The sequence below is a fragment of the Ranitomeya imitator genome, chromosome 3 (genome assembly GCF_032444005.1).
Source record: "Ranitomeya imitator isolate aRanImi1 chromosome 3, aRanImi1.pri, whole genome shotgun sequence".
NCBI lineage: Eukaryota > Metazoa > Chordata > Amphibia > Anura > Dendrobatidae > Ranitomeya > Ranitomeya imitator.
The window spans coordinates 228,797,281-228,817,130 of NC_091284.1; the positions used below are offsets into that span (position 1 = coordinate 228,797,281).

The 19,850-nt window shown below is 44.2% G+C and overlaps 2 protein-coding genes across 3 annotated transcripts in view; one reads left to right on the top strand and one right to left on the bottom strand.

Moving 5' to 3' along the window:
- Positions 1-19,850, top strand: part of MFSD4A (major facilitator superfamily domain containing 4A) — a 234,144-nt gene that overhangs the window by 190,756 nt on the left and 23,538 nt on the right. For both annotated transcript variants that reach the window (XM_069756226.1, XM_069756227.1), the window contains one exon: positions 13,175-13,295. In XM_069756226.1, coding sequence (XP_069612327.1) covers positions 13,175-13,295 — 121 coding nt within the window. The remainder of the gene's footprint in view (positions 1-13,174; positions 13,296-19,850) is intronic.
- Positions 1-19,850, bottom strand: part of ELK4 (ETS transcription factor ELK4) — a 171,010-nt gene that overhangs the window by 56,771 nt on the left and 94,389 nt on the right. The gene's annotated exons all lie outside the window — the stretch shown is intronic.

Here is a 19,850-nt window from a genome sequence, read left to right on the forward strand (position 1 = left end):
ATGAGCCAGTTTGATTTAATTCAGCCAATGAGGAATCATAAGAAATGTGGGCACATCCTGTTATGCATGTTAGGCATGTAACTAATGGCATGGCTGTGATTGGCTGCTGAAATTATGTCATGATGCTCTATAAAAGCCACCACCGCCATTTTGGGTTCACTCTGCTGTGAATTCAGTTAGGGACAGGACACTGCTGTTCTGACTGTGGGACAGTTTGAGATAGCGATTTGCTTCATTGTGCTTTACCCAGGCTACTTTAGCAACCACTGTGTGAGAAGCTTTTTTTGCCTTGCAGCGCTGTTCACGGCTGTCTGCAAGGTCTCTGTGTGTGAGTGCAGCTCACGCTGTAGTCTGTTCTGCAGCCACATCTGGTTGTAGTCCGCTCAGAGTGTGTCACTGCCTCATACTGTTACATTGTCCTTTTTTACATTAGTGCTGCTGCACATTTTTCCTGATTTCTCCTATTAGTGTGTTTCCATCCGTATACAGCTAGATTGCGTGCAAACACTATATAGGAGTAGATAGAGGAGCCTTGTGCCCTGCAGCCCCAGCCAGATTAGTATTAGCCTATTTTTTGGAGCCTAATCTATTGCATTGTAGGTTACCTTCCTGCATTGTAATAGCTACAAAAAGTTTGTGATACTATCGGTTTTACATCTTTGGGCACATCCAGTGTCTTTTTGTGAAAATAAAAGTTAATAAAGTTCACCAAACACTCCACTTTACAGTTGTGTAGGCCACATTAGCTCATATTGAAGTCTAGTTCACACTTTATAAAATTAGTGTTTCTTATACCTGTTAGCAGCTGTTCAGGAATAAGCACACTAAGCCCTTAGTACTTTTCTGCTTATCTTTATCAGTCTACCAAGATGAAGAAGGCAGGGAGTAAGGCACGTGGTCGTAGGCGTGGAGTTTCTGCAGGGAGAGGACGTGGGGATTCTGTACCTGCTGCGGGCACCAGTGACTCAGCATCCCCCAGTTTTACCAGGGAACAGACCTTTATGTGCAGCTTTGTAGGAGCTCGCCGTACCCCACTGCTGCGGGACGAACAAATTGAAGCCATTGTCGGATGGATGGCAGCTAACACATCGACTTCAATTAGTGCCACATCCTCTCAGGTCCAGAGCACTGAAGAGCACCCATCTGTCTCTTCACCATCTGCCAAATTGCCCAGGCAGTCAGAGAGCCCTGACAGTCAGAGAGCCCTGGACAGGAGCCATCTCTACTTCTGTTGTCTGAATGTCTTGGCTTGGAAAGGGGGGGCCAGCCAAGCAGCATTCGAGAAATTGAAGAAGAGGCATTATGCAGTGATGTGCAACTGCTTTGTCTCTCTGAATCTGAAGAGGCGAGTGGGCCAGTGACTATGGTCAGCACACCTCAGTACGCATCTGATGGTGCCACTTTCTGGTGCGTACTGTGCTGTCGAGACTACCCAAGAGAAGCAGTTGTTGGAAGAGGGTAGTGTAGATGATGAGGTCCTTGACCCATCATGGTGTGAGGTACAGGAAGGTGGTGGGAGCAGCTCTGAGGAAGAGATCCCCTGAATGTCCCAAAAAGGAGGGAGAGGGAGGGGGCAGACTGGGTTACCTGTAGCCTTCACTTCGGCACCCATTAGGAGCATGCCTCTTCCAAATCCCAAAACTGGCGCTCCGAAGGCTTGCAGTGCCTGGTCCTTTTTTGACACAGTTGCAGATGACATTTGCTTTGTCAAATGCAAGCTGTGTAATCAGAAACTGAAAAGAGGGAAAAGTGTCAGCAACCTCAATACCACAAATATATGGAAACATGTGCGGACCAAGCACGTGGTGGAGTTACAAAGACACACTGAAGACCTAGGCCAACCTACAGCGCCACCTACCACCTCTTCAGTTCGTGTTGTAGCCTCTTGCTCCAGCTCACACACAGCTGGTTCGGCTTCCTCACAGGATCGCCATGGAAGAACCTCTGGCACTGTTGTACAGAGACACAGTGTAATTCCACCCATAGCACCACATTTCCTGTCATCCTCACACTCCCAGGCCAGTGTACAGTCATCGGTAGCACAGGCATGAGAGAAAAGGCGCCCATACTCGGCAAACGACCCCCGAGCACAGGCTCTGAAGGCTTGCATTGCAAAACCACTGTTCCTTTGAAATGCTCTCATTCAGGCAGGTGGAGACTGACACCTTCCGTAACTTCATGGTATTGGCAGTTCCACAATACAACTTGCCCAGCCGCTTTTATTTCAGCAGGCAAGCCGTCCCTGCCCTGCAAAAGCATGTGAAGGGAAAAATTAAACATGCGCTACTAAACGCCGTCAGTAGCAAGGTCCACCTGACCACCGATGCGTGGACCAGTAACCATGGACAGGGACGATACCTTTCCCTCACTGCCCATTGGGTAAATGTTGTGGAGCCGGGTACAGATCTTGAGAGTGGCGCTGTACATGTTCTGCCAACTCCAAGGATTGCAGGAATCCAGTCTGTACACATTGACTCCTCATACTCCAGTTCCTCTGAATCAGCGCTGCAGGAGCCTTCACAGTCTACCTCCACATGGACCCGTGAACGCTTACCTGTTATGACCGATATGAGCACAGCTGTGGCCAAATGTCAACAGGCCATATTGAAATTAATTTCTTTGGGGAATCGAAGCCACACAGCACAGGAGCTCTGGAATGCCATCAAGCAGGAGAGCGACGTGTGGTTTGTGCCAGCGAATCTCCAGCCAGGCATGGTAGTGTGTGACAATGGCCGAAATCTGGTGGCAGCTCTGGGCCTAGGCAACCTCACTCACATCCCATGTCTGGCACATGTGCTCAACTTGGTCGTGCAGAATTTTTTGAGGGACTATCCGGATCTTGCTACACTGCTGCACAAGGCCCGCCTAGAGTGCGCTCACTTGCAGCGTTCCAGCATGGCAAGATCGCGCATTGCAGCTTCTCAGCGCCGATCCGCCTTCCGGAACATCGTATCATATGTGACCTACCCACCAAGTGGAATTCAACGTTACATATGTTGGAGCGGTTGTGTGAGCAGCACGCAGCAGTAATGGAGTACCAGCTGCATCAAGCGCAAACAAGTCGCACTGAGCGCTGCTCACACTTCGCCACCACTGACTGGGCCTCTATGAAGGACATCTGCCACATTTTGCGTGCCTTTGATGATTCCACGCGGATGGTGAGTGCAGATGATGCACTAGTCAGCATGACTATCCCCCTTATCTGCCTGCTTGAAAAAAACACTACAAGCACTAAGGGAGGAGGTTGTGGAAGAGGTGGAGGATGATGAGTCACAAATGCCATCTGCTTCTGGACAGTCTACGCAACGTGGTTCCTCACAAAGGCCTAGGCAGGGGACACTTTGTGAGGAGGATGAGGAGGAGTCAATGGAGGAGGAAGACATCTGTCCAGAGGAGGGAGTTACACAATGCTCTAGTAGTCAGTATGTAGAGTGAGGGTGGGGTGATGCTGAGCAGGCAGAAATGACGCCTCAAGCAGGGGACAGTGTTTCTTGGCCAGTTGGCAGTCTGCAGCACATGGTTGATTTCAAGCTGCAGTGCCTGAGAAACGACTGCCGCATCGCCCACATTCTCAACACGGCTGATTATTGGGTGTACACTCTCCTAGATCCTCGCTACCGGGACAACTTACAAAGCCTCAAAACACTGTTGAACCAGGAGCGTAAAATGCGGGAGTATCAAGACACACTGGTGCATTCCATCATGTTCTCCATTCCAACCGAGAGCAGTGCTGCTAGTGCTTTACAAAGCAGCTCAGTGCGTCGAGGCAGTGGAGGAAGCTCTGCACAAAGAGGGAGCAGAAGCAGTGCCTCAGGACAAAGCAAGACCAGTATGGCCCAACTGTGGCAAAGTTTTGTGTCCCTGCCACAAATGTCTACACCATCACAGACGGCTCAAGTCAGCAGGAGGCAACTTTTCCGTCAGATGGTGACAGACTACATGTCTTGCCCTCTCAATGTTCTCCCACAAGGCTCTTCCCCCTTCATGTTTTGGGTCTCTAAGCTGGATACATGGCGAGAGCTTAGCCAGTATGCATTGGAGGTGCTGGCTTGACCTGCTGCTAGTGTATTATCGGAACGCGTCTTTAGTGCCGCAGGTGGTGTACTAACAGACTATCTCATGCGACTATCCTCCGATAACGTTGACCGGCTTACTTTTCTGAAAATGAACAAGGCCTGGATCTCACCGGAATTTGCCAGTCCTCTTCCAAATTAAATAATTGGTTGGCAACAGTATCCAGGTCTCCTGCTGTGTTCATGTTTCTACCACCTGAACTGTAATCCCTGGGCTCCAACACCGCCAGTTGCTGCTCAGAAGTGCGCTGGTTCTTTGGAAGTCAATCTTGAATAGGTCCCCCTGGGTTCCAGTACTGTCAGCTGGTTCCAGGCAGAGCCTTTAGTTTAGGTGCCTCCTTCTCGGTATCCGAGTTCCACCAACATCTGGTGGTTCTTGGTAGTGCTTTGTGGCATGGGTACCTCCTGCTTAGTAAGCAGGTTCCAGTACCATCAGCTGGTCCTCGGTAGTTCCATTGACTCTTGTACCTTCGGCTACCCATCTGGGTTCCAGTACCGTCAGCTGGTTCTCAGCAGTTCCTCAGCCTTCTCGTACCTTCTGCTACATTTCCAAGTTCAAGCTTTTTGAAATGGTTTTTGGTAATCACTCTGGATCTCCCTGACGACGACCCCGGAGACGACGACCCTGAAGACCACCCCGAAGAAGACGACAACCCCGGAGACGACCCCGGAGACTACGACCCTGAAGACCACTCCAAAGAAGATGACGACCCCGGAGATGACGACCCTGGAGACGACGACCCTGAAGACCAAGAAGATGACCCTGAAGAAGATGACCAAAAGGACAAAGAACAAGAAGACAACCACCAAGATACAGAAGAACAAGAGACAGAAGACCAAGAAGCAGAAGAACAAGAAGCTGCAGAACAAAAAGCAGAACATTAGGCTTCAGATTAAAAATCAGAGCAAAAGATATTATCTAAATTATAAGCAGAAAAAGACTAAGCAGTGTATGGGGGTGAGTCCGTTCCTCCTCGTGGTGCCCCTGGAAAAAACCTGCTGCAGGCAAAACTGAACGTGGACAAATCCTGTTGTAAATCTTTTGTGACAGGCAGAACGGAAGGTGTAATCTTCAAACTTTTATAGATAACAACTACAGGAATGCCTGTCACAAATAAGAATATGATGAAGAAGAAGAATATGAAGAAGATGAAGAACTAGAATATGAAGAAGAATAATAGTTGAATAAGAAGAATATGAAGAATGTAAAAAAAAAGAATAATAGGAAGAAGGTGAAGAAGAAGATGAATAAGGTGAAGAAGTTGATGAAAAAGATGCTGCTGCTGAGGATAATGAAGGAGAAAGTGTGGGAGAAGTAAAAAAGAAGGTGAAGAGCATAGAAGTAGTGAAACATAAATTTCTGACAAAATATAAAAAAGCTTAACATAGTCAATATCTTTGTAACTCCGAACGTCTTTAAAAAAAAAATTAATTCCTGCTATTCCATTTTATTGGGCTAAACCTCTATGCCTTTAATGTCTCCTCCACCTCCCCCAATACATTCTACATTATTCTTAGTTGTTTTCCTTCATGTAGAATTAACCTACAAATAAAGGGTTTATTTTGTAGATTGTGAGCCTTCGCGGGCAGGGTCCTCATTCCTCCTGTACCAGTTATGACTTGTATTGTTTAAGATTATTGTACTTGTTTTTATTATGTATACCCCTCCTCACATATAAAGCGCCATGGAATAAATGGCGCTATAACAATAAATAATAATAATAATAATTTTCATTCCGATATTTGTGTCCCATTGACTTGCATTGTTTTCAGGTATCGGAAATGGCGATATCCGATATTTTTGGAGTATTGGGCCGATCCAATCCGATCCAATATTTCTCGATATAGGAAGGTATCGCTCAACACTACTGATGAATCCAAATTTGAGATCTTTGGTTACAACCACCGTGTCTTTGTGCGACGCAAAAAGGTGAACGGATGGACTCTACATGCCTGGTTCCCACCTTGAAGCATGGAGGAGGAGGTGTCATGGTGTGGGAGTGCTTTGCTGGTATTATTCAAAATTGAAGGCATACTGAACCAGCATGGCTACCACAGCATGTTGCAGCGGCATGCTATTCCATCCGATTTGCGTTTAGTTGGACCATCATTTATTTTTCAACAGGACAGTGACCCCAAACACACCTCCAGGCTGTGTAAGGGCTATTTGACCAAGAAGGAGAGTGATGGGGTGCTACGCCAGATGACCTGGCCTCCACAGTCACCAGACCTGTACCTAATCGAGATGGTTTGGGGTGAGCTGGACCGCAGAGTGAAGGCAAAAGGGCCAACAAGTGCTAAGCATCTCTGGGAACTCCTTCAAGATTGTTGGAAGACCATTTCCAGTGACTACCCCTTGAAGCTCATGAAGAGAATGCCAAGAGTGTGCAAAGCAGTCATCGAAGCAAAAGGTGGCTACTTTGAAGAACCTAGAATATAAGACAAATTTTCATTTGTTTCACACTTTTTTGTTAAACATATAATTCCACATGTGTTAATTCATAGTTTTGAAGCCTTCAGTGTGAATTTACAATTTTCATAGTCATGAAAATAGAGAAACATCTTTAAATGAGAAGGTGTGTCCAGACTTTTGCTATGTACTGTATATATATAAGTGTACACAGATTTATCTCTGTATATTGCTCACTGATATTTTTACATTGGCAGAGTGGTGAAAAAAGCACAGATCTGGTACACGGGTTAACAGGTTTATTGAGGCTGGTTTCACATTTGCGTTTTTTGCAGCTGCGTTTTAACGCATATAAACGCATGCGTCTTGTTTTCCTATGTTTAACATTAAAAACGCATGCGTTTTTTTTGTACGCGTTTAGCCGCGTTTGACGATGCATGCGTCGTTTTGATGCTTGCGTTTTGGTGCGGAAATGCAATATGTAGTAATTTCTAGAGGCGTTTTTTTGCCGCAAAAAAAGCATGCGTTTGATTGCGTCAAAAAAACGTATTGCTGTCTATGTAAACGCATGCGTTTTTAAGCACATGCGTTTGGTTGTGTTTTTGAACGCATGCGTTTCAATAGAGAAAAACAAGTCTAGACACTGATAAGCCACCCCCCACCATCAAGGTGATAAAGGGATCCAAACCCTAACCTTAGCCCTAACCCTAGCTATAACCCTAACCCTAGCCATAACCCTAACCCTAGCCATAACCCTAACCCTAACAATAACCATAATGGGAAAATGGAAATAAATACAAATTTTTAATTTTTACCTAAAGGTACCGTCACACTAAGCGACGCTGCAGCGATACCGACAACGATCCGGATCGCTGCAGCGTCGCTGTTTGGTCGCTGGAGAGCTGTCACACAGACAGCTCTCCAGCGACCAACGATCCCGAGGTCCCCGGTAACCAGGGTAAACATCGGGTTACTAAGCGCAGGGCCGCACATCGTTAAAGTAAAAAAAACAACCACTACATACTTACTTACCACTGTCTGTCCCCGGCGCTGTGCTTCCTGCACTGGCTGTGAGCGCCGGGCAGCCGGAAAGCAGAGCGGTGACGTCACCGCTCTGATTTCCGGCCGCTGTGCTCACAGCCAGAGCAGAGAAGCACAGCGCCGGGGACAGACAACGGTAGGTAAGTATGTAGTGGTTGTTTTTTTTACTTTAACGATGGTAACCAGGGTAAACATCGGGTTACTAAGCACGGCCCTGCGCTTAGTAACCTGATGTTTACCCTGGTTACCAGCGAAGACATCGCTGAATCGGCGTCACACACGCCGATTCAGCGATGTCAGCGGGAGATCCAGCGACGAAACAAAGTTCTGGACTTTCTTCCCCGACCAGCGACATCACAGCAGGGGCCTGATCGCTGCTGCCTGTCACACTGGACGATATCGCTAGCGAGGACACTGCAACGTCACGGATCGCTAGTGATATCGTCTAGTGTGACGGTACCTTAACTAAGGAGTTGATGAAGGGGGTTTGATTTCTATTTATAGTGGGTTTTCTAGTTGATTTTTATGATTGGCAGCTGTCACACACTAAAAGACGCTTTTTATTCCCAAAAATATTTTTTACGTTACCACATTTTGAGAGCTACAATTTTTCCATATTTTGGTCCACAGAGTCATGTCACACGCTCTCTGTAGTCCCATTGGCGGTGTGTAGATCTTGATTTTTCTCTTGTGAAATTTCTCATCATGCGTACCAAAAGCACAAACGAATTAAAAAACGCATGTAAACGCGTACAAACGCAGCGTTTTTTAACCGCATGAGGCAACGCATGCGTCTAAAAAACGCAGCGTTTGTACGCGTTTACATGCGTTATTTTCACCACCTGCTGATGCGTTTTAAACGCTGCGTTTTTAAACGCAAATGTGAAACTAGCCTTACAGGGGAGATACTCCACGCAGGGAGGTAAAGAGTTAATGGTATTAAAGACACGATGAAATGCAACAGTTAAACACAGCAATTAGGAAGCAAGAGTATATGGAAGTTCTCACATTGCAGGTCCTGCTGTGCACTAAATAGCTCCGGCAATGGTGGGCGCAGCACCTCCTCATGGTGGGTACTCATGTGTCAAAGAAAAGGGGGTAGCGGGCACCGCACAAATATGTAAACCAGGGATCAACCATATGCATTTACACCATGTTCCAAATTATTATGCAAATTATATTTTTCTCTGATTTTCCTAAATGGTCGGTGCAAATGACAGTCAGTCTAATAAAAGTCATCACCCGTTAGAGCATACATCGAATTTTATTGAAGAAACCTCCCAATGATAACAGTATAATCTCCAAAATGAATAAAAACTCAAAATGCACTGTTCCAATTTATTAGGCATAGTAGAATTTCTAAACATTTTATATGTTTGAAAGAACTGAAAATGCTCATTTGTTGAATTTGCAGCATTAGAAGGTCACATTCACTGAACAAAAAAGCTATTTAACTCCAAAACATCCTAACAGGCCAAGTTACATGTTAACATAGGACCCCTTCTTTGATATCACCTTCACAATTCTTGCATTCATTAAACTTTTGAGTTTTTGGAGAGTTTCTGCTTGTAATTCGTTGCCTGAAGTCAGAATAGCTTCCCAGAGCTGCTGTTTTGATGTGAACTGCCTCCCACCCTCATAGACCTTTTGCTTGATGATACTCCAAAGGTCCTCTATAGGGTTGAGGTCAGGTGAAGATGGTGGCCACACCATGAGTATATGTCCTTTTATGCCCATAACAGCCAATGACTCAGAGGTTTTCTTTGCAGCATGAGATTGTGCATTGTCATGCATGAAGATAATTTTGCTCCTGAAGGCACGTTTCTGCTTTTTATACCATGGAAGAAAGTTGTCCGTCAGAAACTCTATATACTTTGTAGAGGTTATTTTCACACTTCCAGGAACCTTAAACGTCCCTACAAGCTTTTTCTCCATGATTCCGGCCCAAAACATGACTCCTCCACCTCTTTGCTAACGTCGCAGCCTTGTTGGGACATGGTGGCCATCCACCAACCATCCACTTCTCCATCCATCTGGACCATCCAGGGTTGCTCGACACTCATCAGTAAACAAGACTGTTTGAAAATTAGTCTTCATGCATGTCTGGGCCCACTGCAACCGTTTCTGCTTGGGAACACTGTTTAGGGGTGGCCGAATAGTAGGTTTATGAACCAAAGCAAGCGTTTGAAGGATCCTACACCTTGAGGTTCGAGGGACTCCAGAGAAAACAGCAGCTTCAAATATCTGTTTGCTGGTTTGCTATGGCTTTTTAGTAGCTGCTCTCTTAATCCGATGAACTTGCTTGTGAGAAACCTTCCTCATTATGCCTTTATCAGCACGAACATGTCTGTGCTCAGATCCAGCTACAAATCTCATAACAGTAAGATGATGGCGCTTAAGTTTTTGGGAAATATCTAATGTTTTCATCCCTCGACCAAGGCATTGCACTATTTGATGCTTTTCAGCAGCAGAGAGATCCATCTTCTTTCCAATGTTATTTGAAAACTGTGGCCTGCTTAATAACGTGGAACGTCATTTTTAAGTAGTTTTCCTTTAATTAGAATCACCTGGAAAACTAATTATCACATGTGTTTAAGATTGATTTCAGTGATCTATTGAGCCCTGAGACACAATACAATCCATGAGTTTATTTGAAAAACAAAACAATTAAATCTTTATGACACTTAAATCCAATTTGCATAATAATTTGGAACACTGTGTATTAAGATACAGACAAGAACAAGAAAAAGATATGCATAACTATGGGATCAACCATGACTAATAAACTTTATTACATGTATCAATACAAAAAGGCACAAGAAAACACAATTTAAAAACATTTAAAAGCCCACATGGCAAACAAAACTGAACTCAGTCCTCTCCAGGTGATAAAGATTCATTAATAACACTTCATAGCATGCACATGAGCTGGGTCATGGGTATAGGTATAGGAAATACTAATATCCCTGTTCAGATGTAAAATAACACTTACAGACCCTAATGGCATACAGTTCCAATATACTGCCAGCTAGACCTGAGGATAACAATAATAAATACTGCCTTTTTGTATTGATACATGCAAAAAGTTTATTAGTCATGGTTGATCCCATCGTTATGCATATCTTTTTCTTGTTCTTGTCTCCTGGAAGCAGTGGTCGGTTTCCGGTACATTCCACTGGGCCTAGTCCATATACTATTGTGGCTATTAAAGGCACGGGCCACAGTCCGGTGCGAGTCCAACGTGGCTCATTAACTATCTCAAATGGAGGGTAGTCAGGTAACAGACAGTCAGGACAACTATTCTCTCCCCACGTCAGGGTGCAAGTTTCAGTCCCATGTGTGATCTCTTTTGGGGGCAGCGTGTGTGCAGTACTCACGGTCACGTTGTGTACAGCACCTGGTACTCTCTGGCTATCACTAGGCACACACCACATGTCCCACTCTCCCTGGTCCTTGCTGTTGGCAGCAGGCGATGCCCGTCTCTTTGGCGCTGATGCTCCCGACCGCAGCACTCCTCTCTATGTCTGCTGCGGCACCAGGCTCGGCTCCGCTCTGTGTGCACGGCTCTGCATACCTTTGTCCTGCACGACTCTGCTCCACTCTGCATGGCTCTGCAGCGGTCCCTCGCTCCGGAGTGCTGCTGGGCACATTCGGCTCTGCAGGCGACGGGGTCCCCTCTATATGGTCTACTATTCTGAGGGCAAGGGGGACCGAGCACACCACTCACTGCTCTGTGCGCTACTCTGCTCTGGCCTGCAACTCTCCTCTTGCGTGCGCTTTCTTTTCACTATCTCTGTGCCCTTTTTTCTCGCTCTCCCCGCCTCTCTGGGTTTGCAGAAAGGTCGTTCCCACTCAGGCTTCCCTCAGGCTGCAGGGGAAGGTCCACCTCTTCAAAGCTGTACCCCGAGAACACAGGATGCAGCCTTTCTAAAACCCCTGACAAAAATTATGGAATCACCGGCCTTGGAGGATGTTCATTCAGTTGTTTAAGTTTGTAGAAAAAAAGCAGATCACAGATATGGCACAAAACTAAAGTAATTTCAAATGGCAACTTTCTGGCTTTAAGAAAGGCTGTAAGAAATCAAGAACAAAAAATGTGGTAGTCAGTAATGGTTACTTTTTTTAACCAAGCATAGGGGAAAAATTATGGAGTCACTCAATTCTGAGGAAAAAAATTATGGAATCATGAAAAATAAACAAACAAAAAAACACTCCAAAACATCACTATATTTTGTTGCACCACCTCTTGGCTTCATCAATCTGGCTCCAACTTTCTCTGATTGCTGTTGGCAGATCAGCTTTGCAGGTTGGAGCCTTGTCGTGGACCATTTTCTTCAATTTACACCAAAGATTTTCAATTCGATTGAGATCCAGACTATTTGCAGGCCATGACATTGACCTTATGTGTCTTTTTCAAGGAATGTTTTCACAGTTTTTGCTCTATGGCAGGATACATTATCATCTTGAAAAATGATTTCATCATCCCCAGACATCCTTTCAATTGATGGGATAAGAAAAGTGTCCAAAATATGAACATAAACTTGTGCATTTATTGAAGATGTAATGACAGCCATCTCCCCAGTGCCTTTACCTGACATGCAGCCCAATATCATCAATGACTGTGGAAATTTGCATGTTCTCTTCAGGCAGTCATCTTTATAAATCTCATTGGAACGGCACCAAACAAAAGTTCCAGCATCATCACCTTGCCCAATGCAGATTCACGATTCATCACTGAATATGACTTTCATCCAGTCATCCACAGTCCACGATTGCTTTTTCTTAGCCCATTGTAACCGTGTTTTTTTCTGATTAAGTGTTAATGATGGCTTTCATTTAGCTTTTCTGTATGTAAATCCCATTTCCTTTAGGCGGTTTCTTACAGTTCGGTCACAGACGTTGACTACAGTCTCCACCCATTCGTTCCTCATTTGTTTTGTTGTGCATTTCCTGTTTTGGAGACATATTGCTTTAAGTTTCTGGTCTTGATGCTTTTATGTCTTCCTTGGCCTACCATTATGTTTGCCTTTAACAACCTTCCCATGTTGTTTGTATTTGTTCCACCTTTTAGCTCTCCAAGGTGTGATCACTCCTTTTTAGATGCAGACTAATAAGCAGATCTAATTTGATGCAAGTGTTAGTTTTGGTTATGAAAATTTACAGGGTGATTCCATAATTTTTTCCTCAGAATTGAGTGATTTCATAATTTTTCCTCTATGCTTGGTTAAAAAAGTAACTATTACTGACTACCACATTTTTTTGTTCTTGATTTCTTTTAGTGTTTCTTAAAGCCAGAAAGATGCCATTTGAAATGACTTTAGTTTTGTACCATGTCTGTGATCTGCTTTTTTTCTACAAAATTAAACAACTGATTGAACATCCTCCAAGGCCGCTGATTCCATAATTTTTGCCAAGGGTTGTAGTTCCGGACCCGGCATGCAGGTACCTGTGGTCCGGTCTATCTCCCTACAATGGAATATGAGAAACACTTCTTGCAATTGATAGGTCAGCTTAGTCTGTTTGAGAAAATAATGAAATGTTTCCTATTCTAGTACTAGTATTTTGTAGACTTTGTACATATAGGATCTGTATGTGTCATTAATAAGCCAGGTTTACAGAATTTAATTGCTGTATATTTTCTCAAATGCAGGTTATCCAGATACAAGGCAGCTACAGTTTCTTGGTTTGTGGGGTCAGTCTGTCTATACTGGCTCTGTCACTGTTTATATTGCTGATAGTACTTGACAACATGCATCCCCGGTGCTTAGAAGGTAAGGATACCACATTTCTATGAGGTCTTACTAGCAGCAACTTGTGCACATATAGTTTAAGACAGATGAAAAAGTTACTGATTGCGTGCAGGTAACAAAGAACCAAAGAGACTATAACCATTTCTTAGGCTTTGATGTGGTCACATTAGGAAAGTTGCATTTTCTGTTTGTTGTGGGAGTCACAAAATATTTGTTCTAAGTAAGTGAGTGTTGTCCTAGTTTAGTTTACATGTGTCTTATTATTCTAGCACAATGTCTCTCAATTAAAGCTTAAAGGGCAAGGGTTAAAAACTTGAAAAAACAAAGGCTTTATAACTATATGAAAGATCTACTGTAAATATTTTCCATTATAATAAGGTATGCCAATTAGTGATGAGCGACCATGCTAACCGAGTGTCTTTGGTGTACTCGAAAAATATGTCCGAGTCGACGCGGCTGAATGTCTCACGGCTGTTAGACAGTCACAACAAACAGGCAATCCCTTAACAAACAGGCAATCCCTTCATGTGTTGTGGCTGTTTAAAGGTACCTTCACAGTCAGCAACTTTACAACGAGAACGGCAAAGATCTGTGACGTTGCAGCGTCCTGGATAGCGATCTCGTTGTGTTTGACACGCAGCAGCAATCAGGATCCCGCTGTGATATCGCTGGTCGGAGCTAGAAGTCCAGAACTTTATTTGGTCATCAGATCGGCATGTATCGTCGTGTTTGACAGCAAAAGCATCGTTCTGGAGCTGCTGTGTTTGACGTCTCCACAGCGACCTAAACAGCGACGCTGCAGCGATCGTCTCATTGTCTATATCGCTGCAGCATCGCTGAGTGTGACGGTACCTTAACAGCTACGGGGGCTCGAACATATTTTTCGAGCACCCTGAAGCCACTCGGTTAGCACACGAGCATGCTCGGATAACACCTTATCAGAGCACATTCGTTCATCACTAATGCCAATTTATGACCAAAATACAATAAAAGCATTTGCGACTATCCTCTTCCTCCATTGATTTCAAGGAGAAGAACAAAGCAGGTGCAGGCACTTCAACAGTAGAGACTGAGATCCACTTATTCTTCAATTCAGCAGGGGTCTCACCTGCTAAACCCCACGTATTTTCACTACTGATATGTCAGGACAGTTAATTACGGAAAATTATGTATTGAAGTAAATTCAAATTATGGGGTCACTAAGGAAGTTCTTTACCCGTGCTCAGTAGCATAGCTAATGGGAGGGCAGAGGGGGTGGTTGCCCCCAGAGGGGGTCTACCCGGAACTAGGCTACTGTAACTGTATTGCAGTTACAGTATATTCTGCGGCAGAGCAGGGAAAATCGATCTCCCTGTACTGTCACTCGGCCGCTATGGGGCCCCTGAGAAGGAAGGGGGGCCCGGTGCCAGCAGTGGGCCCCCCATGCCAGCAGAGGGCCTCTGCCCATCATCGCAGGTTCAGCTATATCGGCTAGATGCCTATACAGCTGATCGCATTGATGAGAGAAGGAGCGTTACACTCCCTCTCCCATCATCCTCTTGTTAGCGTCTGACATTCCTGACACAGACACTGACAAGGGTCATGAAGACGTTACTACTCGGCACCCCCTGTCCGGAGATGTGTGGGATCTCGGAGCATCGGAGGGACCAGGAGGAAGAGAGGTAAGTATTGTATTTATTTTTTTATGGCGGTGCATTATACAATAGAGACTTAAGAGGGTGCATTATATTAGAGTCTACCTATGAAGGACTGCATTATGTTAGAGTCTGCCTATGTGGGGCAGCATTATATTAAGAGTCTGCCAATGGGAGCTGCATTATACTATAGGGTCTGCCTATGGGGGCAGCATTATAATAGAGTCTGCCAATGGGAGCTGCATTATACTATAGGGTCTGCCTATGGGGGGCAGCATTATATTACAGTCGGCCTATGGGGGGGTGCATTATATTAGAGTCTGCCTATGGGGGGCTGCATTATACTATAGAGTCTATGTGCAATAAAAAAAGAGATGCGGCACTCACCCAGTTGTGGTGTAGTTAAAAGTCCTTTATTTTACTATCCATGGATTAAAGACAGTTTCAAAAGGCGGCTGGTGTAGGCGAGAGTGCGGGGAAGGAGGACTGGACTATGGCCGTTTCACGCAGATGGCACTTCCACGGGTCCAGGTGTGTGGACTACAACTGGGTGAGTGCCACATCTCTTTTTCTATTGCACATTGACACCACTTGTTTTATGATGCTGAGCACCATGTTCCAGTAATCGGAGACCACTACCGATAGCAAAAGATGTAGTCCATATTTCTGTCTAATAGGAACTGCCACCTAGTGCCATTCACTTTGCTTTCTTTTTTTTTAAGCATTATACTATAGAGTCTGCCTATGGGAAACTGCATAATATTAGAGTATGCCTATGGGGGGTGCATTATACTATATAGAGTCTGCTTATGGGGGGCTGCATTATATTAGAGTCTGCCTATGGGGGGCTGCATTATACTAGAGTCTGCCTATGGGGGGCTGCATTATACTATAGAGTCTGCCTATGGCTGGCTGCATTACATTAGTGTCTGCCTATTGGGGTGCATTATATTAGAGTCTGCCCATGGGGGTGGCATTATATTAGAGTCTTCCAATGGGGGGCTGCATTATATTAGAGTCTACCTATGGGGGCTGCATTATATTAGATTTTGCCTATGGGGGGTGCATTACACTATATAGAGTCTGCCTATGGGGGGTGCATTATACTATGTAGAGTCTGCATATGGGAGTCTGCATTATATTAGAGTCTGCCTATTGAGGCTGCATTATATTAGAGTCTGTCCATGGGGCTGCATTATATTAGTGTTTACCTATAGGGGGTGCATTATACTGTATAAAGTGTGCCTATGGGAGAGTGCATTATATAATATATAGTCTGCCTATGGGACTGCATTATACTATAGAGTCTGCTATGGGGAATGCATTATACTATATAGAGTCTACCTATGGGGAGTGCATTATACAATATGGACACCTATGGGGAGTGCATTATTCTATATGGAGGCCTATGGGAGGTGCATTATACTATATAGTCTTACTATAGGGGGTGCATTATACTATATAAAGTGTGCCTATGGGAGAGTGCATTATTCTGTATAGAGTCTGCCTTTGGCGAGTGCATTATACTATAAAGTCTGCCATAAGGTGGGTGCATTATATTATATAGAGTCTGCCTATAGGGGGTGCATTATACCATATAAAGTGTACCTATAGGGGGCTGCATTATATTAGAGTCTGCCTGTGAGGCTGCATTATATTAGTGTTTACCTATAGGGGTGCATTATGCTATATAAAGTGTGCCTATGGGAGAGTGTATTATATAATATATAGAGTCTGCCTATGGGGAGTGCATTATACTATAGAGTCTGCCTATGGGGAGTGCATTATACTATATAGAGTCTACCTATGGGGAGTGCATCATACAATATGGACGCCTATGGGGAGTGCATTATTCTATATGGAGGCCTATGGGGGTGCATTATACTATATAATCTTACACTAGGGGGTGTATTATACTATATAGATGCTTATGGGGAGTGCAGTATACTACATAGAGTCTGCCTATGGGCGATGCATTATACTATAGAGTCTGCCTATGAGGGGCTGCATTATATTAGAGTGCCTATGGGGGGCTGCATTATATTAGATTCTGCCTATTGAGGGGTGCATTATATTAAAGTCTTCTTATGGGGGCTGCATTATACTGTAGAGTCTGCCTATGGGTGGCTGCATTATATTAGAGTCTGTCTAGGGGGTGTATTATATTAGAGTCTGCCTATGGGGGGCGGCATTATATTAGAGTCTGCCTATGGGGGTTGCATTATATTAGAGTCTGCCTGTGGGGCTGCATTATATTAGAGTTTGCCTATAGGGGGTGCATTATACTATATAACGTGTGCCTATGGGGAGTGCATTATACTATATAGAGTCTACCTATAAGGGGTGCATTATACTATGTAAAGTGTGCCTATTGGAGAGTGCCTTATACTGTATAGAGTCTGCCTATGGCGAGTGCATTATACTATAGAGTCTGCCTATGGGGGGTGCATTATTCTATATAGAGTCTGCCTATAAGGGGTGAATTATACCATATAAAGTGTACCTATAGGAGAGTGCATTATACTATATAGAGTCTGCCTATGGGAAGTGCATTATACTATATAGAGTCTGCCTATGGGGGGTGCATTATACTATGTAGAGTCTGCATATGGGAGTCTGCATTATATTAGAGTCTCATACATATTAATCCAAATGACCTAAGCAAAAAAGCTTGGTCACATTCCGTAACGATACCTCAAACCACAGTACCACCAAAATAAATAAATTAATGGCACAAGGAATGTAAAATCTAACAAATTTTATTATAATAAATCAACAATTGACAAGTATCATATATACCTAGGTACCTCAAACCACAGCTAGAGGCCACTAGGAGTAAGGCACAAATCACCGCAGATGCTATACTTGTAAGTAACAGGCAAAAATATATATACAGCGTGGTACATCAAAAACACATAAAAACTCTCTATACCGCACTTAATTGAAGCCACTGGTATACGCCTAAGTGACACGAAAAGCCAAGGGAACCTATCTATGTGTCTGATTCACTACCTGCATAATGCCTTTAGCGTCCATATAGCAAGCATGTATCGGTATATTACCTGTGATGTGCCCACGTCCTAGTACGTGACCCACCCCGACGCGCTACGGTAGCGATACTAGGCGTCGGATGCGCCGTCATACCCTCATGTCCTTTGTTTACATCTGACGTCACGGACACATGACTTAGAGTTACTAGGGACGCCGGCTTATGATTGGTTCTGGGGCATTTATAAGGTCCGCTTACCTCCCTAATGGCACACGCCCCCGGAAGAAGAACTGGCGGAACGCTCGGCGGGGTGGGTCGCGTACTAGGACGTGGGCACATCACAGGTAATATACCGATACATGCTTGCTATATGGACGCTAAAGGCATTATGCAGGTAGTGAATCAGACACATGGATAGGTTCCCTTGGCTTTTCGTGTCACTTAGGCGTATGCCAGTGGCTTCAATTAAGTGCGGTATAGAGAGTTTTTATGTGTTTTTGATGTACCACGCTGTATATATATTTTTGCTTGTTACTTACAAGTATAGCATCTGCAGTGATTTGTGCCTTACTCCTAGTGGCCTCTAGTTGTGGTTTGAGGTACCTAGGTATATATGATACTTGTCAATTGTTGATTTATTATAATAACATTTGTTAGATTTTACATTCCTTGTGCCATTAATTTATTTACGGTATTTTGGTGGTACTGTGGTTTGAGATTATATTAGAGTCTGCCTATTGAGGCTGAATTATATTAGAGTCTGTCCATGGGGGATTCTTTATATTACAGTCTGCCAATGGGGGGCTGCATTATTTTAGTGTTTGCCTCCAGGGGGTGCATTATACTATATAAAGTGTGCCCATGAGAGAGTGCATTATACAGGTCCTTCTCAAAAAATTAGCATCTAGTGTTAAATTTCATTATTTACCATAATGTAATGATTACAATTATACTTTCATATATTATAGATTCATTATCCACCAACTGAAATTTGTCACGTCTTTTATTGTTTTAATACTGATGATTTTGGCATACAACTCCTGATAACCCAAAAAACCTGTCTCAATAAATTAGCATATCAAGAAAAGGTTCTCTAAACGACCTATTACCCTAATCTTCTGAATCAACTAATTAACTCTAAACACATGCAAAAGATACCTGAGGCTTTTATAAACTCCCTGCCTGGTTCATTACTCAAAACCCCCATCATGGGTAAGACTAGCGACCTGACAGATGTCAAGAAGGCCATCATTGACACCCTCAAGCAAGAGGGTAAGACCCAGAAAGAAATTTCTCAACAAATAGGCTGTTCCCAGAGTGCTGTATCAAGGCACCTCAATGGTAAGTCTGTTGGAAGGAAACAATGTGGCAGAAAACGCTGTACAACGAGAAGAGGAGACCGGACCCTGAGGAAGATTGTGGAGAAGGACCGATTCCAGACCTTGGGGAACCTGAGGAAGCAGTGGACTGAGTCTGGTGTGGAAACATCCAGAGCCACCGTGCACAGGCGTGTGCAGGAAATGGGCTACAGGTGCCGCATTCCCCAGGTAAAGCCACTTTTGAGCTACAGAGAAGCAGCACTGGACTGTTGCTAAGTGGTCCCAAGTACTTTTTTCTGATAAAAGCAAATTTTGCATGTCATTCGGAAATCAAGGTGCCAGAGTCTGGAGGAAGACTGGGGAGAAGGAAATGCCAAAATGCCTGAAGTCCAGTGTCAAGTACCCACAGTCAGTGATGGTGTGGGGTGCCATGTCAGCTGCTGGTGTTGGTCCACTGTGTTTCATCAAGGGCAGGGTCAATGCAGCTAGCTATCAGGAGATTTTGGAGCACTTCATGCTTCCATCGGCTGAAATGCTTTATGGAGATGAAGATTTCATTTTTCAGCACGACCTGGCACCTGCTCACAGTGCCAAAAGCACTGGTAAATGGTTTACTGACCATGGTATTACTGTG